This window comes from Dermochelys coriacea, chromosome 1 (assembly GCF_009764565.3).
Source record: "Dermochelys coriacea isolate rDerCor1 chromosome 1, rDerCor1.pri.v4, whole genome shotgun sequence".
Taxonomy (NCBI): Eukaryota; Metazoa; Chordata; order Testudines; family Dermochelyidae; genus Dermochelys; species Dermochelys coriacea.
The window spans coordinates 352,671,636-352,692,675 of record NC_050068.2 but is presented as its reverse complement, the minus strand read 5'-3'; the positions used below and the strand labels follow the sequence as shown (position 1 = coordinate 352,692,675).

At 58.4% G+C, this 21,040-nt stretch overlaps 1 protein-coding gene across 10 annotated transcripts in view; it reads left to right on the top strand.

Moving 5' to 3' along the window:
* The first annotated feature begins 3,637 nt into the window (after positions 1-3,637).
* Positions 3,638-21,040, top strand: part of IMPDH1 (inosine monophosphate dehydrogenase 1) — a 50,410-nt gene continuing 33,007 nt past the window's right edge. For 4 of the 10 annotated variants that reach the window (XM_043500229.1, XM_043500222.1, XM_043500225.1 and 1 more), the window contains exons 1-3: positions 3,639-3,776; positions 4,525-4,623; positions 19,928-19,976. In XM_043500229.1, coding sequence (XP_043356164.1) covers positions 3,754-3,776; positions 4,525-4,623; positions 19,928-19,976 — 171 coding nt within the window. In that variant the 5' untranslated portion in view covers positions 3,639-3,753. Of the gene's footprint in view, positions 3,777-4,051; positions 4,169-4,524; positions 4,624-13,315; positions 13,444-19,927; positions 19,977-21,040 lie in introns of those variants that run through there. The other 6 variants (XM_043500216.1, XM_043500213.1, XM_043500243.1 and 3 more) reach the window with 4 other exon arrangements.

Here is a 21,040-nt window from a genome sequence, read left to right as displayed (position 1 = left end):
TCCCAGACTGCTGCACTGGGCAGCACAGCATGGGGAGGAGGTGACCAGCCCTCTGTGGACAAAGAAGTGGTTCAGGACTATTTAGAAAAGCAAGTCCTGGGGCCGGATGCGCAGCATCCGAAAGTGCTAAAGGAACTAGTGGATGTGATTGCAGAGCCATTGTCCATTATTTCTGAAAACTCATGGCAATCAGGGGAGGTCCCGGACGACTGGAAAAAGGCTAATGTAGTGCCCATCTTTAAAAAGGGAAGGAGGAGGATCCTGGGAACTACAGGCCAATCAGCCTCACCTCAGTCCCTGGAAAAATCATGGAGCAGGTCCTCAAGGAATCAATTCTGAAGCACTTAGAGGAGAGGAAAGTGATCAGGAACCGTCAGCATGGATTCACCAAGGGCAAGTCATGCCTGACTAATCTAATTGCCTTCTATGACGAGATAACTGGCTCTGTGGATGAGGGGAAAACAATGGACGTGTTGTTCCTTGACTTTAGCAAAGCTTTTGACACGTCTTCCACAGTATTCTTGCCAGTAAGTTAAAGAAGTATGGGCTGGATGAATGGATGATAAGGTGGATAGAAAGCTGGCTCGATTGTTGGGCTCAATGGGTAGTGATCAATGGCTCCATGTCTAGTTGGCAGCCGGTATCAAGTGGAGTGCCCCAAGGGTCGGTCCTGGGGCCGGTTTTGTTCAATATCTTCATTAATGATGTTGAAGATGGCGTGGATTGCACCCTCAGCAAGTTTGCAAATGACACTAAACTGGAAGGAGAGGTAGAGACGCTGGAGGGTAGGGATAGGATACAGAGGGACCTAGACAAATTGGAGGATTGGGCCAAAAGAAATCTGATAAGGTTCGACAAGGACAAGTGCAGAGTCCTGCACGTAGGAAGGAAAAATCCCATGCACCGCTACAGACTAGGGACCGAGTGGCTCGGCAGCAGTTCTGCAGAAAAGGACCTAGGGGTTACAGTGGACGAGAAGCTGGATAAGAGTCAACAGTGTCCCCTTGTTGCCAAGAAGGCCAATGGCATTTTGGGCTTTAGAAGTAGGGGCATTGCCAGCAGATCGAGGGACGTGATCGTTCCCCTCTATTCGACATAGGTGAGGCCTCATCTGGAGTACAGTGTCCAGTTTTGGACCCCACACTACAAGAAGGATGTGGAAAAATTGGAAAACGTCCAGTGGAAGTCAACAAAAATGATTAGGGGACTGGAACACATGACATACGAGGAGAGGCTGAGGGAAGTGGGATTGTTTAGTCTGAGGAAGAGAAGAATGAGGGGGGATTTGATAGCTGCTTTCAACTACCTGAAGGGGGATTCCAAAGAGGATGGATCTAGACTGTTCTCAGTGGTGGCAGATGACAGAACAAGGAGTAATGGTCTCCCGTTGCAGTGGGGGAGTTTTAGGTTGGATATTAGGAAAAACTTTTTCACTAGGAGGGTGGTGAAGCACTGGAATGCGTTACCTAGGGAGGTGGTGGAATCTCCTTCCTTAGAGGTTTTTAAGGTCAGGCTTGACAAAGCCCTGGCTGGGATGATTTAGGTGGGGATTGGTCCTGCTTTGAGCAGAGGGTTTCCTTCCTAAGTGCAGGACTCTGCACTTGTCCTTTTTGAGCCTCATCAGATTTCTTTTGGCCCAATCCTCCAATTTGTCTAGGTCCCTCTGTATCCTATCCCTACCCTCCAGCGTATCAAATCCCCCCTCATTCTTCTCTTCTGCAGACTTAAACAATCCCAGGTCCCTCAACCTCTCCTCATAAATCATGTGTTCCAGTCCCCTAATCATTTTTGTTGCCCTCCGCTGGACGCTTTCCAATTTTTCCACATCCTTCTTGTAGTGTGGGACCCAAAACTGGTCACCGTCCTCCAGCTGAGGCCTAACCAGCGCTGAGCGGAGCGGTACTATCGCCTCCCGTGACTTGCAGGCTGTGCCTCTCTTAGTGCAACCTGAAATTGCATTTGCTTTTTTGCCACAGCATCGCACTGCTGACTCGTGCTGTGGTTGCGATCCACCCCGACTCCCAGATCCTGCTCAGCCATGCTGCTGCCAAGCCAGTTATCCCCCATTCTGTATCTGTGCATTTCCTTCCCTAAGGGTGGCACTTTACATGTGTCTTGGTTGAATTTCATTGTGTTGTCTCAAGCCCAGTTCTCCAATTTATCAAGATCCCTCTGAATTTTAGCTCTACACTCCAAAGTGTTTGCAACACCCCCAGCTTTGTGTCATCTGCAAATCTGATCGGTCTGCTCGCTAGTCCTACATCCAGGTCATTGATAAAGATGTTACCCAGCACCGGCCCCAGAACAGATCCCTGGGGAACCCCACCTCAAATCTCCCTCCAATCCATCAGTCCACTTTAGTTACTCTTTGTTTGCAGTTGTTTAACCAACTTTGTAGCCACTTAACGGTAGTTCCGCCAAGCCCCATTTCTCCAGCTTTCTTACGAGAATGTCATGTGCAGGGGCAGATTAGAGTTTTGTGGGGGCCCCTCCGCACCCCTTCTTCCTGCAGTCCCCCCCATGTGTCCCCCTGGCACTCCTGCCAGGCAGCAGGGTCAGAGGCTTACCCCCACACCCTGACCCTGCTCCCTGGCAGGAGCACTGGGTGGGCAGAGCAGGTTGGGACATGGGGGGCCCATTTTTCTGGGCCGCCCAGGCACAGGCCCCATTGTCCCAGTGGCTAATCCACCACTGGTCATGCGGGACTGTGTCAAGAGCCTTTCTGAAGTCCAGGTATCTCGTGTCTAATGCATTCCCCCATCCACCAAACCAGTTACCCTGCCAAAGAAGGAAATCAAGCTGGTTTGGCAGGGTTTGTTCTTGGTAAATCCATGCTGGCTGCTGGTGACCACTCCTTCATCCTCCAGATATTCGCAATGATTCACACTGTGCACAGGTTCCCCTCTCCTTCCAGAATTGCCCCCCGAGCTCTTTTAGGGCTGCTGGGCTCAGGTGTGCATGGGGAGGGTTGGGTCTAGATACGTGCTGCAGCTTTGGTAGTTTCTGGGTTGTTCCTGAGCCTTAGCAAGGAACAGCTCCAAACCCAACTACACTATCCTCTCTGTGCCAGGCCGCGCCACGAGGGGCCTGCTCCGAAGCCTGCTGAAGTCAATGCTCATGAAAGCTTATGCTCAAAGAAATGTGTTAGTCTCTACGGTGCCACAAGTCCTCCTGTTCTTTTTTCAGTGGAGGTTGGCTCAGGCCTGAGATCTGAGCAGGGACTTGGGCAGTGACAAAGCAGCAGCAGGCGTGGGTTCAGATGTGGTTGCCGACACGGCCAGGGCCGTGCAGACAGCACCGTGTCCCGGCCGAGCGGTCCGGCCCAGCGCAGGGGCGCTGAGGCGGAAAGGGCAGGGACACTAGGGAGAGGTCAGGACTGCCGGGTGCACCGGGCCGGCGGCCGGCGCATCGCGGGACGTCCCAGCGCCTGGGCTTATCGGCACAGGTTAGGGAGGCGAGACCCATGAAAAGATGCGAGCCCAGGTGTGGCCCCTCCGCATTGCCCGGACGAGGCCTGGCCAAATGCAGCCCTTGGAGCCCCAGGGCCGCTCGGGGCCGGCTGCCGCTGGCCTCTCCATCCTGCGTGCCCACTGCGGCCCTAGCACACAGGGGCAGGCCTGGCTCCCCTCCTTGGCCGCCTGCCAGCGTGGGCCGGGCTGGTGCCTTCTCCTCCCCCGGCCCTTCCTCCAGCCACTTCTCCCTCCCGAGCAGCCTGCAGGCAGCGGCGGCCGCGGAGGAGCCCCGGGCCGAGCCATGGGCGAGGGGGAGCCCGCGAGGTACCGGCTCGGGCGGCGCCAGGGAGCAGGAAGGTCGGGGGCGCGGGGCGGTGCCAGCTGCTGTCGGCCGGTCTGCAGCCCCCAGCACGCGGCAAAGCCCGGCCTGGCTCCCCGCGCCCCGGGCGCTGCAAGGGGCCGGGCCCCGCTGCCGGGTCTGTGCGGGCGGAGCGCGGGGCCCCGCGGGCCGGGCATGGTCCGGGATCCGGCACCGCGGGCGGGGCGGGGTCCGTGCGCTGCGTCCTGCGCCCTGCGCCCTGCGCCTCCCCCACGGGGCGGGCCCGGCCCTGCGTGTGCGCCGGGAGCAGCCGCCGAGCCGCGGGCCCGCCCTGCGCTCCGGCCCGGCGGGTCCCGGGCCCGCCCGCTGCAGGCTCCGCGCTTCCCCCGCCGCCCAGGTGCGTGGCGCCCCCAGCTGCAGCCCTAGCGCGGGGCGCAGCGGCTGGGGCGCGCGGGTCCCTCCCCGGGGGTCGGAGCTGGGGCGCAGGGTTCCCTGCAGGCCGCCTGGGGATGGGGCTCCCTCCCTGCAGCCCGCCGGGCCGGGTGTGGCCCTACCCGCACCCCGGGGGCGCGACTCCCCACCCTGGCAGTGCCCCGGGCGGTACCCAGCCCATGCCCGTAGGAGCCAGCCTCCCTGGGCCTGGCCCCCTGCTCCCCCAGGCTTGTGGCACTGAGACATGCTCGGTGCCCCCGGGGCTGCGGGCGGGTGCCAGGTGCCGTGCCCATGCTAACGATTCTGCCCCTCTCCCTGCAGCATGGCTGACTACCTGATCAGCGGGGGCACAGGCTACGTCCCTGAGGATGGCCTCACGGCCCAGCAGCTCTTTGCCATCGCCGACGGCCTCACCTACAAGTAAGTGGCTGCAGCCTCTCTCGGCAGGCGGGTGGGCACAAGCTTCCCTGCAGGCAGGCCCCTGGCAGCTGGCGGCGCTGGGGTTGCTGCTGTCCAGCTTGCTCCAGGGCAGCCAGGGTGGCTCGCGCACGCAGTCAGGATGTTGGACAGCTGCTGTGTGTCCCAGCACAGCGCCCGCTCCCCTGCCGAGCGCTGGCCCTGCTGCAGGCTGCTCGAGCCCCCTGGGAAAGGCTCCCTACAGCAGCGAAGGCCAGTATGTGCCTCACCCCGGCAGGCCTCACTAGAAGTGCCTCTCCTTTCTCCCCGGCTGTCCTGCCACCACCCCATGGTGATTCCTAGGCCGGCTACATCCCTGCCAACAGGCCGGCTGCTCCAGCAGTACCTTGGTCTCCGTGGTTCTGATCCCTTCTGATGCGTTTCAGCACCAAACACAAGTGAATTTTTGTCACATCACAGAAGGAAAAACCTCTTGTGTATTGGAACATTTCTATGACTGTCAGATGTCATAACATCTTTGTTTTATTTGAAACGTACCTACATGCTGGGCCTGACCTGTCCCTTTAGGCTTGTATTCGTGATCTGAACAATCAGATGCAGAGAGAGATGCATGCACCCTATTTTGGGGTGTGTACATGTGCATATCCAGGCTCCAGATGTGTGTGTAAAAGTAAATATCAAATATATTGGTATAAACGATCTAATGGATACATAGCATACAATTGATGATGCTCTGTCAATATATATATATATATATATATATATATATATATTTATACAAATCCTGATGTTCATAGAAATATTTTTAAAATAAAAAAGGGTTTTGTCTAAATCTTCCTTTGCAATATTTGCCTCTCCAACCTCATTAAGGCAACTGGAAAGTGAAACTGACTGTAAATAAATATGAAACTGACAGGTCTAGTTTCTGTCTATGCAAAAAGCCCAGGTGATATTCACGGTGAAAATTCAATTGGATTTTTAAAAAATGTGCTTGAAAAAATCCCAAAGGTGCTGGAAATTGAGCCTGCAAATAAATTGCAGATTTTAACCCAGGAGGGTAATGTAACTGTGGGCCCAGATTCCGTAGAGCTCGGGGCGTTCTCCGTTTACAGCGAGAGCGACTGCCGTTCTGCAATACAAGCTGTTGGGCTGGGCACAGGGATCAGGGAGAGAGGGTCTCTGGCTGGGCTGGGCTGGATGATCAGACCGGTCCCTTCAGGCCTTAACGTCCATGAGCCCAACCATGGCCTTCACCAGGACGAGGTTCAGCCTATCGTTGGATCCTAGTGGCTAGGTTAGTGCCGGCATGTGAGCGCTGATCCTGCGGGCGGGTCTGCGTGGAGGCACTTGCAGGGTCACATCCTTGGTACCTTCCACCTTTGGCCAGGTGGGTTAGTTGCTTTGTCCTGTGGGGCGTGGGCCAGAACGACTGTGTCCCCGCCCCCCTTTGGGGGTGTGAGAGCTGCGGGGCAGGGGCTGTCTCTGAGCAGTGCCACGCACAGCGGGGGGCTGATCTCGAGGCCAGCGTCTGGGCTTTGGCATGAGGCAAGTAGCGATTAGTAGCGCGACGGGGTTGCTGATTTTTAAAAGAAGCGATGTGTTAACTTTAGAAACCAAGGGCGCTGTTGCCGTGGAAACTCCGCGCTAATAGCGCCAGCTAATCCAGTGACAGGCGCTTGGTGGTGGGAAAGGGCAGCTTTTAAACCACTGACATCGGTCGCCGGCATTCCTCTGCAGCATGGCTGTCCTGGTGGGCCCCGATCCTGTAATGGGAGCCGTGGGAGCAGATCCATGGGCCTGTGTGGCTCTGATTGCAGGATCGGGCCTGGGGGAGGGGCGTTCAGGTTTTCAGCCCGTGGATGGAGATGATTTGGGGGTGTCGCTTCGGCTCCTTTCTGAGCAGGGGGCTCGTGGAGGACGGGGAAATGTTCCTTGGCAGGGCAGTGCCTGCCTGGGGGGACTTGGCTTTGAGGGAGGTGTGTCCCCTTTCACTAACACTAAGTCCCCCTATTGCTCCCCCCAAGCAGAGTCTGTGCAGTGACGGGGGCGGGGGGACCAGAATGGCACATGGGGCTCCCTGGCTGTGCCGCGAGACCTGCCTCTCTCTGATCGATGGTGATTATTTTGCCAATTCATCCTTGCTGGCAGGGAGGCTCTGAACCCCCGGGAGGGATGGGAGGCCTGAGGTACTTTCCAGGGCAGGTAGCTATCGGTCATGTCTCCTTGTCCAACACCCTCTCTGTGATGCTGGGAGTCTCTGGTGTCACAGGACCTACTGCCCCTGATCCCTGGGGTAGATGTGACCTGGGGCGGCGGTGGCCTATATCTGCTAGCAGCCCCTGAGCTAAGGAGGGAGATAAATAGGGTTCAGGCAGCCAGCATGCGGGAGGGGGGCATTCCTGTGGGACACCCTGCGGCCAGTTCTCATGGCAGCACCGTGCTTACGTCCATCTCTGTCTGCTTGCACCATGCTTGCCCTGCTTCAGCCTTCCCCCCATAAACCAGCCCCCCGACAGTGCTGAGCCAGCCTGCTCCAGGAAGGGTTCGGAGCCCTCTTCTCACGGGCTGAACAGTGCCATTGGCGAAAGCGGATTGGATGCTGGCGTGGGCTCAGTCAGCCAATAGCGGGCCCCGGCTCACCGTCCCAGGGGTCTCCCATGGGCTGAGCGGAGCCAGTCGCCCCCACACTGTGAGGGTACTGGCTGGCAGCCTCTCTGAGAAGGGCGTGTGTGCTGGGGTACAGTAGTACCGATTCTGTGCACAGCCCCGGTATCAGACTGGGCCCTGCAGCTGCCCCCTGCAGTGGGTTAGCCACTGGGCCAGTGGGGCCCATTCCCAGGGACTCTGGCCAGTTGGGGGGCCCTGGAAAAATGGGCATGCCCCAATCCCGCTCCCTGGCTGGAGTGCCAGGTGAGGTGGAAGGGGCTGCAGGCAGAAGGGGTGGAGAGGGGTCCCCACTTGCTCTGGCCCAGGGCCCCACAAATCCCTAATCTGCCCCTGTCTGCCCCCTGGGGTGGGTAGGGGCTGCAGATATCTGGGTGAAGGGCGGGGGTTGGTGGGGGCAGCGGGTTGCTCTGTGGCCTTGAGGCCGTGAGCCCTGAACACCTGGCCAGGTTTGTGCAGCGGTGAGGGTCCCTAGAGCGAAGCAGTGGGGGTGTGAGCCCTCCGGGAGCACATGCCTGCCTGGACAGCGGCTGGCAGAAATAGCCAGTCCCCATCTCCCGGGAGGGGGCACAGACGGCACTTCGTAGGCCACGCTGCAGGGGCAGATCCCACAGGGACGTCACAGATCTCGGGAGAAGGGATCGTGTGCAGCGAGCTGGGGGCCCGCTGGCTGCTGTCCTCCCGCACCCCCAGGTGGCTGCACTTCAGTGTGGGAGGGGTGGGTGGCAAGCCCTGGAGAAAGGTGCTGTCTGGGGAAGTGGCCGTTCTGGAGGAGAGCCCGGGCCAGCGTCTCCCTTGGCGGCAGGCTGAGCAGCCGTGGTGCTCGCCCACTGGGTGACATTCTGCCCAGCAGGAGCTGAGACGCTTCCCGCCGCCTTGCCAGCAGCATCAGCAAACAGGGCAGCCTGCCGCCCTCTGCGCCGGAGGGACGGGGGGTTAGTCCCTGGCACCAGTTGCCTGGTCTCGATTCACCACTGCAGGGCCACGGCGCTGCCAAGTCAAGGCAAAGCTGCGGAGCGAAGGGTTCCTTCCTCTGCATGGAGACAGGCTGGGGAGGGGAGGGAGGGGGTTGGTCCCAGACCTTCGCCTGCCCTTCCCCCTCTGCTGCAGCAAAGGGGCGCACCCGGAGGTGGGGAGGACCCGGGCCCGTTGGGGCTGTGACAGGCCGGGGTGATGCGCCACTGTGGCTCTAACAGGCATGGAAGCAGGATGTGAAATGCCGGGGGGAAGCGAGTCCTGCATCTGCATGGGGGATCGCTATGTGGGGCAGCCTCAGGATTTCATCTCTGCATGATTGTCTCCCGCCTCCTCCTCTTTAAGCACAGGCTCTGATCCCACCCACCCAGTGCCCCATGGACACAGCTATAGCTCGGGGTGGGGCTGAGGGGAGCCTGCTGTAGCACGGGGCCGTTTAGGGGCTCTGACTCTCGCTCTGCGTCAGTCCGACAGTGCCCACAGTAGGTGGTGGGGTGCGAGGGTTCCCAGCACGCTCCTCGCAGCTGCTCCCGGCATATCTGTATCCGCGCTGGAGCTGCTGGCGTCCGTGCCGATACGAAGCCCGTTTGGCCCCACAGGAGGTGGCAGTTAGTATTCCCCCCTTGGCTGGGGACCACCATAGTCCAGTCAGAGTGGAGCTGCTGATGTGAGAGCCAGACTAGCCCCCAGCTGGCTGCTCATGTGTCTGCTGCCAGGACCAGCCCCGGGCTCGACTGCCGCATGGAGCTGGCAAGGGAACACTGGCTTCCGTGCCTGTCACTTGGCCTTAGCGCTGGGTCTCAAATAGCCGAGTGCTGGTCCCGACAGCACTTTCCGGGGCCATGCATGAGGCTCCTGGCTCTGTTCCGCCAGTCAGTTTCCTGTCGGTAGCGCAGTGTTTGCAGCATCCCTGTTGGTACCCAGAATGGGGAGATGCAGCATTATTGGGGGAGGACCCTAGAGATCTGTAAGGGGCAGGGTGCAGCCTGCTGCCCATGGCTGGGATCCTCCTGCTCTGGCCTGTGGAGGCAGGTGCTCCCAGGGAGGGAGACACTGGTAGCTTAGATTTGCCTGGTGCAGGCTCCGGCTGGCTGCCCAGATGTGAGGAAGAACCCAGTGCGGGCTGGGAGGGGAGCATGACGAGGTGCGGGGTTTATGGCATTGTCCGCTGAGGGGTTGCACCTTCCTCTGAGCAGCCCACTGGCCCCTGTTGGCCAGGCAGATCCTGCTGTGTGTGTCAGAGAGAGAACAGCACATGGGCAGCCCCCCCGGCCTTTCACAGGGACCATGCTCAATCATGCATTGTTCTTGGGCAGGGAGGTTTGGAAACCCTCCCAGTCCCAGCTGGGGCTGTGTGGTGGGTTTGTCTCGGCCGTGGTCAGGGACCTCTGCTGGGCCTGGCTCGGAGGAAGAAGTGGGCTGCCCTGCTGCATCCCTGTGGGAAGCTGGGGAGGAGATTGGCTGTTTCAGAGGCTGAGGCCCATCGGCGTGGCAGCTCCCTGCAGCCCAGACGGCCTGTTCCCTTCCTGCCAGGCCGCAGCTGTGAATGAAGCCGCTGTGACTGCACCATGCTGGGCAAAGGTCGATGGGCAGCTGCCTCTCTGACCCAAACCACAGCCCCACGCTGCCGGAACTGCTGCTGTCAGCCAAGCAGCTGGCTGGGGCCGTGGAGCGGCGCTGCCTGCTGCCAGGGAGCCGTGGGGGTGATGGGGAATGTCACAGAGTCCCCGGGCAATGCTCTGGAGCTGCTCCCTACGAAGCCAGGCAGGACTCAGGTGAAGTCTCCTCTCTGGGAGCAGCCTGTCTGCAGGACCCACAGCTCCCCCGGCTCCCCCCTTCCTGGGTCTGACCTCGGAGCATCCAGCATCCTCTGCCCCTCCGTGCGCTTCCCACAGTGAGTCCACCCAGGCGGGGTCCTGGGGAAGCCAGAGGGTCCTGCCCCCCAACTCCGCAGTCAGACGGGACTCTCAGCCAGCCACGTAAAACAGAAGGTTTGTTAGACGACAGGAACATGGTCTAACACAGAGCTTGTAGGGGCAGAGAACAGGACCCCTCAGCCGGGTCTATTTTGGGAGCAGTGAGCCAGACAACCCCGTCTGCACTACACTCCACGTCTGCACTTGGCTCCATGTCCCCAGCCAGCCCCAACTGAAACTCTCTCCATCCCCTCCTCCTCTGGGCTTTGTCCCTTTTCTGGGCCAGGAGGTCACCGGATTCCTTTGTTCTCCAACCCTTTAGCTCTCACCTTGCAGGGGGGAAGGCCCAGGCCATCAGTTGCCAGGAAACAGAGTGTCGGCCATTTATGTACCTAGCCCTTTGCTCTGCAACAATTACACCCCCTTATCCCACCCCCTAGAGACTTAAGAAATGCCTGGGGGAAACTGAGGCACCCCTACCGTAGTCAGAGGAAACATTAAGAACAGTCCCGCTTCGTCACAGGGAGAAAGACCTGAGCAGGTCTGGCAGGATTCCTGTGCATGCATAAAGCCAGCCTGGCCTGGCCCCCCTGTCCTCCCGGCCCTGCTGGGGCTGCTCAGCCTCCTGCCCCCCCGAGGGCTCTCTGCTGGGAGAGTCTGAGCCCATCCTTCCCCAGGTGCTCTCCAGTGGGGGAGACAGCATGGTGCAATAGGCAGAGTCCAGGGCTGGCATGCAGGAGCCTGGGTTTAATTGCTGGTTCCGGGTGAGTCGCCGAATCGCTCCGGGCCTCGGATCGCAGCTGTGAACTGGGGGCGAATCCTTCCGTTTCCCTGTCCGTTGTCTGGCTCTTGGGGCCAGGAGGTGTCTACGAGGGCTTGTCCGCACTACGGCTGCTGTGCCTGTCCAGCTGTGCCGGCCCCAGTGGAGACACAGCATAAGCTAACCACCTTCCCGACCCAGGGTTACATCTACACTGGGGGTTTAGCCAGCATAGCAATGTTGGCTGGGGGGCCGGATTCACGCTTCTAGCCGGCAGCTGTACCGATGGAACGGTCTAGTGTAGACGCAGCTTCACTTAGGCCTTGTCTGCATCTAGAGGTTGTACGGCTGTAGCTGTCCCACTGGAGTGACACCAGTGCAGTCGGCTGTACCAATATCAAAGTGCCTGCACCAGGACAGCTGGTCCAGCGTGGAAGGGGCATAAGCACTCCCGTTAGAGGGCTATGGAGCTGCATCCACGGCAGGGCTTTGGCCGATCAGAATCGCACCCCTTCCTGAGCTGTTATCCCAGGACCCTGACATGTCACTGGGCCCTTGCTCACTTTGTGTGGCCCTTGGTGCAGTGGAGCCCTATCTGGGACCTGTTTGCGACTCCCATGGCGCTGGGGCAGGGGCGTCCGCTCCCTTCGCCGGGCTGCAGGCTGACTCCTTGTGGCAGGTGTTTCAGAGCTTTTCCCCTAAGCTCTAAATCCCTGGTAATGGGAGATTTGTGGTTGATCCATGGAAGCCCTTTGGCCGTGAGGGCTCTGCCAGGTTGCCCCTCCGAAGGTTGGGTTCCAAGTGGAATTAATTGCAGGAAACGACTGATTTCCTAGGCCCTGAGCCTGTGGGCACTAATGGGCCGAGCGGGGGGTGGCTGCTGCCTGGTCTCTGTGCTCGTTCGGGGGGCATCCTGTGGTATAAATACGTGTGGGAACTGAAAGCTTTATGGTCCTGCACACGTCTAGGGGCGGGCGGGTAGGACACGCGCTAGGGGTGCAGTTGGGGCGTGCATGCCTGGTCGCTGACGTGCAGGTTTCGGGTGTGGAGTTTCCTGCCCTCTGCGAAGGAGAGGAAGGAAGTGAAGGAAGCCCAGGCTCTCGGCTGTGCTTGAGAGCCATGGACAGGACTGCCGCTCTGCACAGCACAGGTGCTCGGGGGGATGGCAGACCCTGCTCCCTTCCCCTGCCTGCACACAGAATGGGGCTCCCAGGCGTGGGGAGCGGGTGAGTGCCGGCTCATTCGCTCTCTCTTTCCAGCGGAGCCTGTGCTTTGAAAGCTCCCGTTGGCCTCACCCTGTCCATGGGAGCATGGGCTGTTTGCGGGGCGGGTGGGGGAGATGAGCGTGAGACTGGCCATGGGGTCTCCTGCCGCTGGCTTGAGGCAAGTCCCAGCCCCTCATGGTGCCTCAGTTTCCCCGTTGGTTGATGTCTGGTTGCAGCACTCTGTCTCTGTGCAGGATGAGTTGGAGGCTCTGGGCTGGTTCCCAGCTAGCAGAGATCACTAGCTGTTGATCTAGGACAGGGCTCAGCCCAGGGTGGCCCTGCAGTCAGACAATTCGTTCCTCGCTCTGCTCCTAACGGTGACCGTGGCGAGTTGCTGCCTCCTGGCGCTCCTGTACTACCAGCAACCGGGGGGAAGCTGGCTGCTGTGCCTTCCCCTGGGCGTGGGCACCTCCGGTGCTCTGCCCTTCTGGGAGGGGAAATTCAGCCCCTGGGCTGCCAACTGACACGTGCCAAAGCCAGGGCGGGGTGCACGGCCCGGCTCCCCAGTGGCCATAACTGGGGCCCAGCGTGTGGCTCCCATGCATGCTCTTAGCAGGAGCACCATGGCACAACCATGCAAGGAGCGGGCAGGGGCACAGCGGCACCAGCACTCAAGCATCCAGTTATGGGGCTGTGGGGACCATAACTTGTGAGTTGCCGGGTGTTGGGCGTCCCTGTTCTCCGCCAGAAGCTTTGCCTTGCTGCTGGCTCTGCGGACCCTGTTACGGGCGGAGGAGACGGGTGGCTCTCCCTGGTGTTTGGCATCTCAAGATCTTGCTGTCCAGGAGCACAGCCCCGAACCTGGGGCCGTGGGGCAGGCGGCGCTGCGGGCTGGGTAGCCAGGCAGCTGCAGTTCTGGGCGGAGGAAGACAAAATCTCGGCAGAGATGCCCGGTGTCTGGGATTCAGCAGTCTGTGGGCTGAGCTCCCCTGGTCTGTAGGGAGGTACAGACTGGGACATGGGGATGGGGGTGGGGAGCGGAAGGCACAGCCCCTGTTGGAGTTCCCAGAGCAGATGGGCATGACCCACCTGCTGGGGTCGGAAGCGCCCGGGATAGCTACGTGGGGCCATGGCAATGTGTCACTAATTGGACCCTATTTACATTTTACACATAGACCTGACCCAGGGAGCTGCCTTTCCCTTGGCCAGTTCCAGTCCCACCCAGAACTCTTCCTGCCCCAGCTGGCTGAGTGGCTATTCAACAGCTGCTGCATTCCTCCCCAGAGGTGGCTGCATTTCAATGGTGGGTGAAGGAGGCCCCTGTGCGTGTGTGAATGGACAAGCTGCTCCATGCGTGGGACTCTGCTGAGCTCAGCGGGGCTCGTTGTGGGTGCAGTGAGCTACTGGATACCTGGGCAGAGCAGCTTGCAGGGTGGGTTGGGGGTTCCTCAAATCCCAGAGAGTGAGTCTGAAGGGCAGAGATACAGGAGAAATCACCTGTTCCCTACCCTGCCCCGGGGCCATCTTGCCTCCTCCATGGCTTGGCTCCACTTGGCCATTGTGCTCCAGCCTTGCTGCCCATTGACGTGAGTGGCCTATGGATAGACGGGCTGGCCCTCTTGATCCTAGTCGGGCTCTGGCTGGCTCTGTGCAGCGGGGGAAGGCCCTGCCCTGCTCTGGGCGGCTGGAATGTGCACAGTGTAACTCCTCTGCAAGCCCCTTGGGGTGGGGGGCATGGACAGGTCCTGAGGGGGGTGCTGCCCCAGTGGCAGTCGCTTTGCTGGTTTCAGGGTAGGACCAAGCCAGTCTCTTTCCTGGGCTGCACAAGCGTCCTGGCCCGGGCCTGCTCCAGGCACTAAGCAGTGACCCCGCTGTGGTGTCAGCGGGGTCCAGCTGGTGGCTGCTGCAGCGTTCCAGGTGTGACGGGGCCATGTGCCAGCGCGGGGGCACGGGTTCTCGGGAGCCTGTGGAGCAGAGCGTATTCCCACATGGCTGCTGGGGCTGGGCTGTGGGTTTGGGGGGAGTGCGGGGTGGGGCGGGGCTCATGGCGTGGACATCCCTATTTACTGGAGTGGGGGCCAGTCACTCTGAGCGGGGGTGGAGAGTGAAGTCTCCCCACCCCAGCCTGCACCCTTGCTGGGGTCCCTGCTTGGGTGTTGTGTGCGTGGGCAGACCCAGGTGGGCTGCGGCATGGCGTGGGGCTGGGCAACCCTCTAGAACGACTCTGCGGGAGTGACGTGGGGGGGGAGGGGGCACTTCTCCATAGCCCCCTCGCTCAGGAGCAGAGGGTTATTGTACCTCTGGCGTGACCACGGCTGGAGCCCTGGGGCCCACAAGTCCAGGAGGAGGCAGGTGGAGCGGAGAGAACATAAGAACGGCCATACTGGGTCAGACCAAAGGTCCATCCAGCCCAGTATCCTGTTTACTGACCATGGCCAATGCCAGGTACCCCAGAGAGAGTGAACCTAACAGGTAATGATCTAGTGATGTGTCTCCTGCCATCCAGCTCCACCCTCTGACAAACAGAGGCTAGGGACACCATTCCTTCCCCATCCTGCCTAATAGCCATTAATGGACTTAACCTCCATGAATTTATCCAGTTCTCTTTTAAACCCTGTTATAGTCCTAGCCTTCACATCCTCCTCAGGCAAGGAGTTCCACAGGTTGACTGTGCGCTGAGTGAAGAACAACTTCCTTTTATTTGTTTTAAACCTGCTACCCATTAATTTCATTTGGTGGCCCCTAGTTCGTATATTATGGGAACAAGTAAATAACTTTTCCTTATTCGCTTATTCCACACCACTCATGATTTTATAGACCTCTATCATATCCCACCTCAGTTTCCTCTTTTCCAAGCTGAAAAGTTCTAGCCTCTTTAATCTCTCCTCAGAGTGTACCTGTTCCAAACCCCTAATCATTTTAGTTGCCCTCTTCTGATGCCAGTATATCTGTTTTGAGATGAGGGGACCACATCTGTACTCAGTATTCAAGATGTGGGCATGCCATGGATTTATATAAGGGCAATAAGATATTCTATGTCCTATTCTCTATCTCTTTTTTAATTATTCCTAACATCCCGTTTGCTTTTTCGACTGCCGCTGCACACTGTGTGGAGGTCTTCAGAGAACTATCCACGATGACTCCAAGATCTTTCTCCTGATTAGTTGTAGCTAAATTAGCCCCCATCATATTGTATGTATAGTTGGGGTTATTTTTCCCAATGTGCATTACTTTACATTTATCCACATTAAACTTCATTTGCCATTTTGTGGCCCAATCACTTAGTTTTGTGAGATCTTTTTGAAGTTCTTCACAGTCTGCTTTGGTCTTAACTCGAGCAGTTTAGTATCGTCTGCAGACTTTGCCACCTCACTGTTTACCCCTTTCTCCAGATCATTTATGAATAGGTTGAATAGGGATAGGTCCTAGGACTGACCCTTGGGGAGCATCACTAGTTACCTCTCTCCATTCTGAAAATTTACCATTTATTCCTACCCTTTGTTCCCTGTCTTTTAACCAGTTCTCAATCCATGAAAGGATCTTCCCTCTTACGCCATGACAACTTAATTTATGTAAGAGGCTTTGGTGAGGGACCTTGTCAAAGGCTTTCTGGAAATCTAAGGACACTATGTCCACTGGATCCCCCTTGTCCACATGTTTGTTGACCCCCTCAAAGAACTCAAATAGATCAGTAAGACACGATCTCCCTTTACAGAAACCATGTTGATTTTTGCGCAACAATTTATGCTCTTCTATGGGTCTGACAATTTTATTCTTTACTCTTGTTTCAACTAATTTGCCTGGTACTGACGTTAGACTTACCGGTCTGTCATTGCCAGGATCACCTCTATTGACGTTACACTAGCTATCTTCCAGTCACTGGGTGCAGAAGCTGATTTAAAGGACAGCTTACAAACCATAGTTAATAGTTCCGCAATTTCACATTTGAGTTCTTTCAGAGCTCTTGGGTGAATGCCATTTGGTCCCGGTAACTTGTTACTGTTAAGTTTCTCAATTAATTCCAAAACCTCTCTAGTGACACTTCAATCTGTGACAATTTCTCAGATTTGTCACCTACAAAAGATGGCTCAGGTTTGGGAATCTCCCTAACATCCTCAGCCATGAAGACTAAAGCAAAGAATTCATTTAGTTTCTCTGCGATGACTTTGTTGTCTTTAAGTGCTCCTTTTGTATCTCGATCGTCCAGGGGCCGCACTGGTTGTTTAGCAGGCTTCCTGCTTCTGATGTACTTAAAAAACATTTTGTTATTACTGTCACGGAGTTCCCGGGTGATGCTTTGGAACTGCTTCCTACGAAGCCAGTCAGGACTTTGGGGAAGTTTCCTTTCTGTGAGCAGACTGTTTTTAGGACACACAGCTTACACAACTTTTACGTTTCTGGGTTTGACCTTGGAGCATTTAGCATTCTTTGCCCCTCCGTGCACTTCCCACAACGAGTCCGCCCAGGCGGGGTCCTGGGGAAGCCAGAGGGTCCTGCACCCTAACTTCGCAGTCAGACGTGACTCTCAGCCAGCCAGTAAAACAGAAGGTTTATTAGACGACAGGAACATGGTCTAACACAGAGCTTGTAGGTGCAGAGAACAGGACCCCTCAGCCAAATCCATTTTGGGGGACAGTGAGCCAGACAACCACGTCTGCACTTCACGTCCCCAGCCAGCCCCAAACTGCCTCCCCCTCCAGCCCCCCTTCCTCTGGGCTTTGTCCCTTTTCTGGGCCAAGAGGTCACCGGATTCCTTTGTTCTCCAACCCTTTAGCTCTCACCTTGCAGGGGGGAAGGGCCCAGGCCATCAGGTGTCAGGAGACAGGGTGTCGGCCATTCTCTGTGTCCAGACCCCTGCACATACCAGCCCTCTAGGGCTCTGCCATGATCATACACCCTTATCCCACCTCCTAGATACTTAAGAATTGCATAGGGGAAACTGAGCCACCCCCACAATATTCAGAGGAAACATTAAGAACAGTCCCGCTTCGTCACAATTACCTTTTGAGTTTTTGGCTAGCTGATTTTCAAACTCCTTTTTGGCTTTTCTTATGACATTTTTACCTTTAATTTGGCAGTGTTTATGCTCCTTTCTATTTACCTCACTAGGACTTGATTTCCACTTTTTAAAAGATGCCTTTTTATCTCTCTCACTGCTTCTTTTACATGGTGGTTAAGCCACGGTGGCTCTTTTTTAGTTAGTTTACTGTGTTTTTTAATTTGGGGTATACATTTAAGTTGAGCCTCTATTACGGTGTCTTTGAAAAGTGTCCATGCAGCTTGCAAGGATTCTAGTCACTGTACCTTTTAGTTTCTGTTTAACTAACCTCCTCATTTTTGCGTAGTTCCCCTTTCTGAAATTAAATGCCTCAGTGTTGGGCTGTTGAGGTGTTCTTCCCACCACAGGAAGAATACCCCCTTAACATGCAAGCAAAGCTCCACGGCCCACATGTGCCACAACAGCTGCTTTTCTGCATATAGAAGCCAGGGCCGGCGTTGCGGGGTAGCAAGCAGGGCAGTTGCCTGGGGCCCCACGCCACGGAGGCCCCCACAAAGCTACATTGCTCAGGCTTCGGCTTCATCCCGGGTGGCGGGGCTCAGGGCCCCAGGCAATGTGGCTTCTGCTTTATGCCCTGGACCCCTGCGAGTCTAATTCTGGCCCCGCTTGGTGGACCCCCTGAAACCTGCTCATGGGCACCGAGGGGCCCCGGACTCCTGGTTTGAGAACCACTGGACTAGACAATCCCCATCTGGTCTGGGCTCCGGGAATCTCCCTGGGGATGGGGGGAGGGGAAAAGGGGTGCTGCTGCTCCTCTGCCCTGCCAGGATCCAGTGGCACTGCCTGCCTGGCAGGATCCCGCACTGCACCCTTACCCACATGGAGAGATCCTGTCCCCCAGCTCTGCCCGCGCCCCATGGGACCCTGTGCACTGGGGTAGGAGCAGGGTGCTGGACTCTGGCACCAGGCTGGGGGGGTCAGCGCTGACCCCTGGGTGGGATCTGGGTGGCTAGAGTGGTGCTGGGTCCTAGTTTTCGGGTGGCTGGGGAGGTGTGGGCTCCCCCCGCTCTGCACAGGCCTTGCTGTTTGCAGCAGCTGCTGCTGCCTCCCCCCTCCTGCCACATCTGAGCGGGAGCCAGGCAAGCGGGGAGGAGCAGGTGCCTTCCTGTAGCTGGGGAAGGAGGAATTCAAGGGGGCTGGATGGAGCCCTGCTCCCCCCAGGTCCCTACTTCTAGGCTCCGCACCCTGTTGACCGGCAAAGGGGCTGGGGGGGGGCATGCCCAGGTCCTCTCCCCCCTAGCCAACGGAGGGGCCTCTGCTCCCTCCAAGCAGTGGGGTGGCATGTCCCTGACAGAGCTTCGTCCATTCTGGACAGGCTGCAGATGGGGCCTGCCCCCTCCCCGAGCTCGTATGCCCACTGTGCCGGCTGGCGGCCCCGTGTGTGTCTTGGTGCCCTGCGCAGGTACAGCAGGGTGCCCGCCGCATCGCCCCCATTCCCTCCCCACCCAGCACCCCAATGGGCCCCCCCCGTTGTCCCCCGATGGCCCTTGCGTCCCTGCCCCGTGGCTGGCACCCATGAATGCAGCTCGCCATTGCCGTGAGGGCTCCAGGCTGTGCCCCCCCGGCCTTGCCCACGCAGTCCTGCGGGGATGCTTGACCCCGGCTCGGAGAGGCCCCCTGCAGGGAGCTAGCCCAGCAGGTGTTTGTACTGGCCCCTTGCCCACTCCAAGCAGCTGTGGGAGCAGGGGGCCAAGCCCCGCCTGGTTCACAAATAGCTCAGGATTAGCAGCTCAGCCGGGCCTGTAATCCTGCCTGCTTGCAGCCGACCTGCTGTGCCGGCCAAGGGCTTCCTAACCCGTCTGGCTGGCTTCCCAGGGGCCCGGCCCCTCTGACACCCTGCCTTTGTGCCGGCCATGGGCTGCCCTGCGGCCTGAAAGGGGGCAGGGTCCTGGTACCCCAGCCCACGCAGTCATCCCCTCGCCGGCCCCGCTCTCTTCTCTGCCCTTTCCTAGGGTTTCAGAGTAGCAGCCGTGTTAGTCTGTATCCGCAAAAGAAAAGGAGGACTTGTGGCACCTTAGAGACTAACAAATTTATTTGAGCATAAGCTTTTGTGAGCTACAGCTCCCTTCATCGGATGCAATCAGTGGAAAATACAGTGGGGAGATTTATATACACATGGTATATATATACAAATGGTAACACCTCTTGTTTCGTGTTCTCTGTGAATATCAATCTCCCCACTGTATTTTCCACCGAATGCATCTGATGAAGTGAGCTGTAGCTCACGAAAGCTTATGCTCTAATAAATTTGTTAGTCTCTAAGGTGCCACAAGTACTCCTTTTCTTTTTCCTAGGGTTTGTGTTCCAGTAGCTCCAAGGGTTGGGGCAGGCAGGGGCCGGCTCAGACGGGCAGGGGGGCCGGCTCGGGTGGGAGCCGGCTCAGATGGGGGAGTGGGGTTTGGCCCGGGCGGGGGCTGGCTCAGACGGTGGCGGGGGTTGGCCCGGGCGGGGCACCAGCTCTAAGAGGGGCAGGCAGCCATGGGATGGGAGCTTTTCCCTGCCTGCCAGTCCCCTGCCCTCCTGCAAAGCCACCTGGGGCCCGGCCACGATGACGGCCCCGGCCCCGTGCCCCGAGTGCGGCTTGCGGGGAGCCCAGCCTGCCCGCTCTGCGCAGCTGTGGCTACGCATGTGCCAGGCTCCGGGGGTGAAGGGTCACTGTGGGGCTATGGGGGGGCTGTGGGGCAGGCCCTGCCCTCATGTAACACTCTCCCCTGCTCTGTTTCTGCAGTGACTTCCTGATCCTCCCAGGCTTCATCGATTTCACAGCGGACGAGGTGGTGAGTCCAGCCCCTGGAGCGCTCGCCGGGGTGTTCCATGGGCCCGGCGCTGCCAGCCCTTTGCACCCGGGGGTGGGCAGTGCCATGCTGCCAGGCACAGGACCAGGGCAGCACCAGAGCTGGGGGGTGTTAACATTGAGCCACCATCCCCCGTAGGGAGGCCCCTCCGCCGTCCGCTCAGCTCCCTCTGGGTCTAGGGTGTCCCATTGTGGGTGGGGCATTGGGCTGGAGGGCAGCCCCCAACCCCGCGTCTGCCTGGGAGCAGCATCCCTGGGGCCCAGCAGGGATGGTGTGGGGTTGAGCTGCAGGAGGGGAGACTGGGGAAGTGGTGTCCCCACCATGGGGCCTGCAGGACAGCCTGGGGGCCTGGGATGATCCCGTTGGGGTTCCCTACACGGCTGTGGGTCTGGGCTCTGAGCTGCATGGGTGATGCATTTGCCCCGTGTCAAGGAGTCCCCGGGCAATGCTCCCTACGAAGCCAGGCAGGACTCTGGGGAAGTCTCCTCTCTGGGAGCAGCCTGTCTGCAGGACCCACAGCTCCCCCGGCTTCCCCCTTCCTGGGTCTGACCTCGGAGCATTCAGCATCCTCTGCCCCTCCGTGCGCTTCCCACAGCAAGTCCGCCCAGGCGGGGTCCTGGGGGGGCCAGAGGGTCCTGCCCCCCAACTCCACAGTCAGACGTGACTCTCAGACAGCCAGGAAAACAGAAAATTTATTAGACGAGAGGAACATGGTCTAACACAGAGCTTGTAGGTACAGAGAACAGGACCCCTCAGCCGGGTCCATTTTGGGGGGCAGTGAGCCAGACAACCATGTCTGCACTTGATTCCTCGTCCCCAGCCAGCCCCAAACTGAAACTCTCTCCAGCCCCCCCCTCCTCTGGGCTTTGTCCCTTTCCCGGGCCAGGAGGTCACCGGATTCCTTTGTTCTCCAACCCTTCAGCTCTCACCTTGCGGGGGGGAAGGGCCCAGGCCATCAGGTGCCAGGAAACAGGGTGTCGACCATTCTCTGTGTCCAGACCCCTGCACACACCTGCCCTCTCGGGCTCTGCAATGATCACACACCC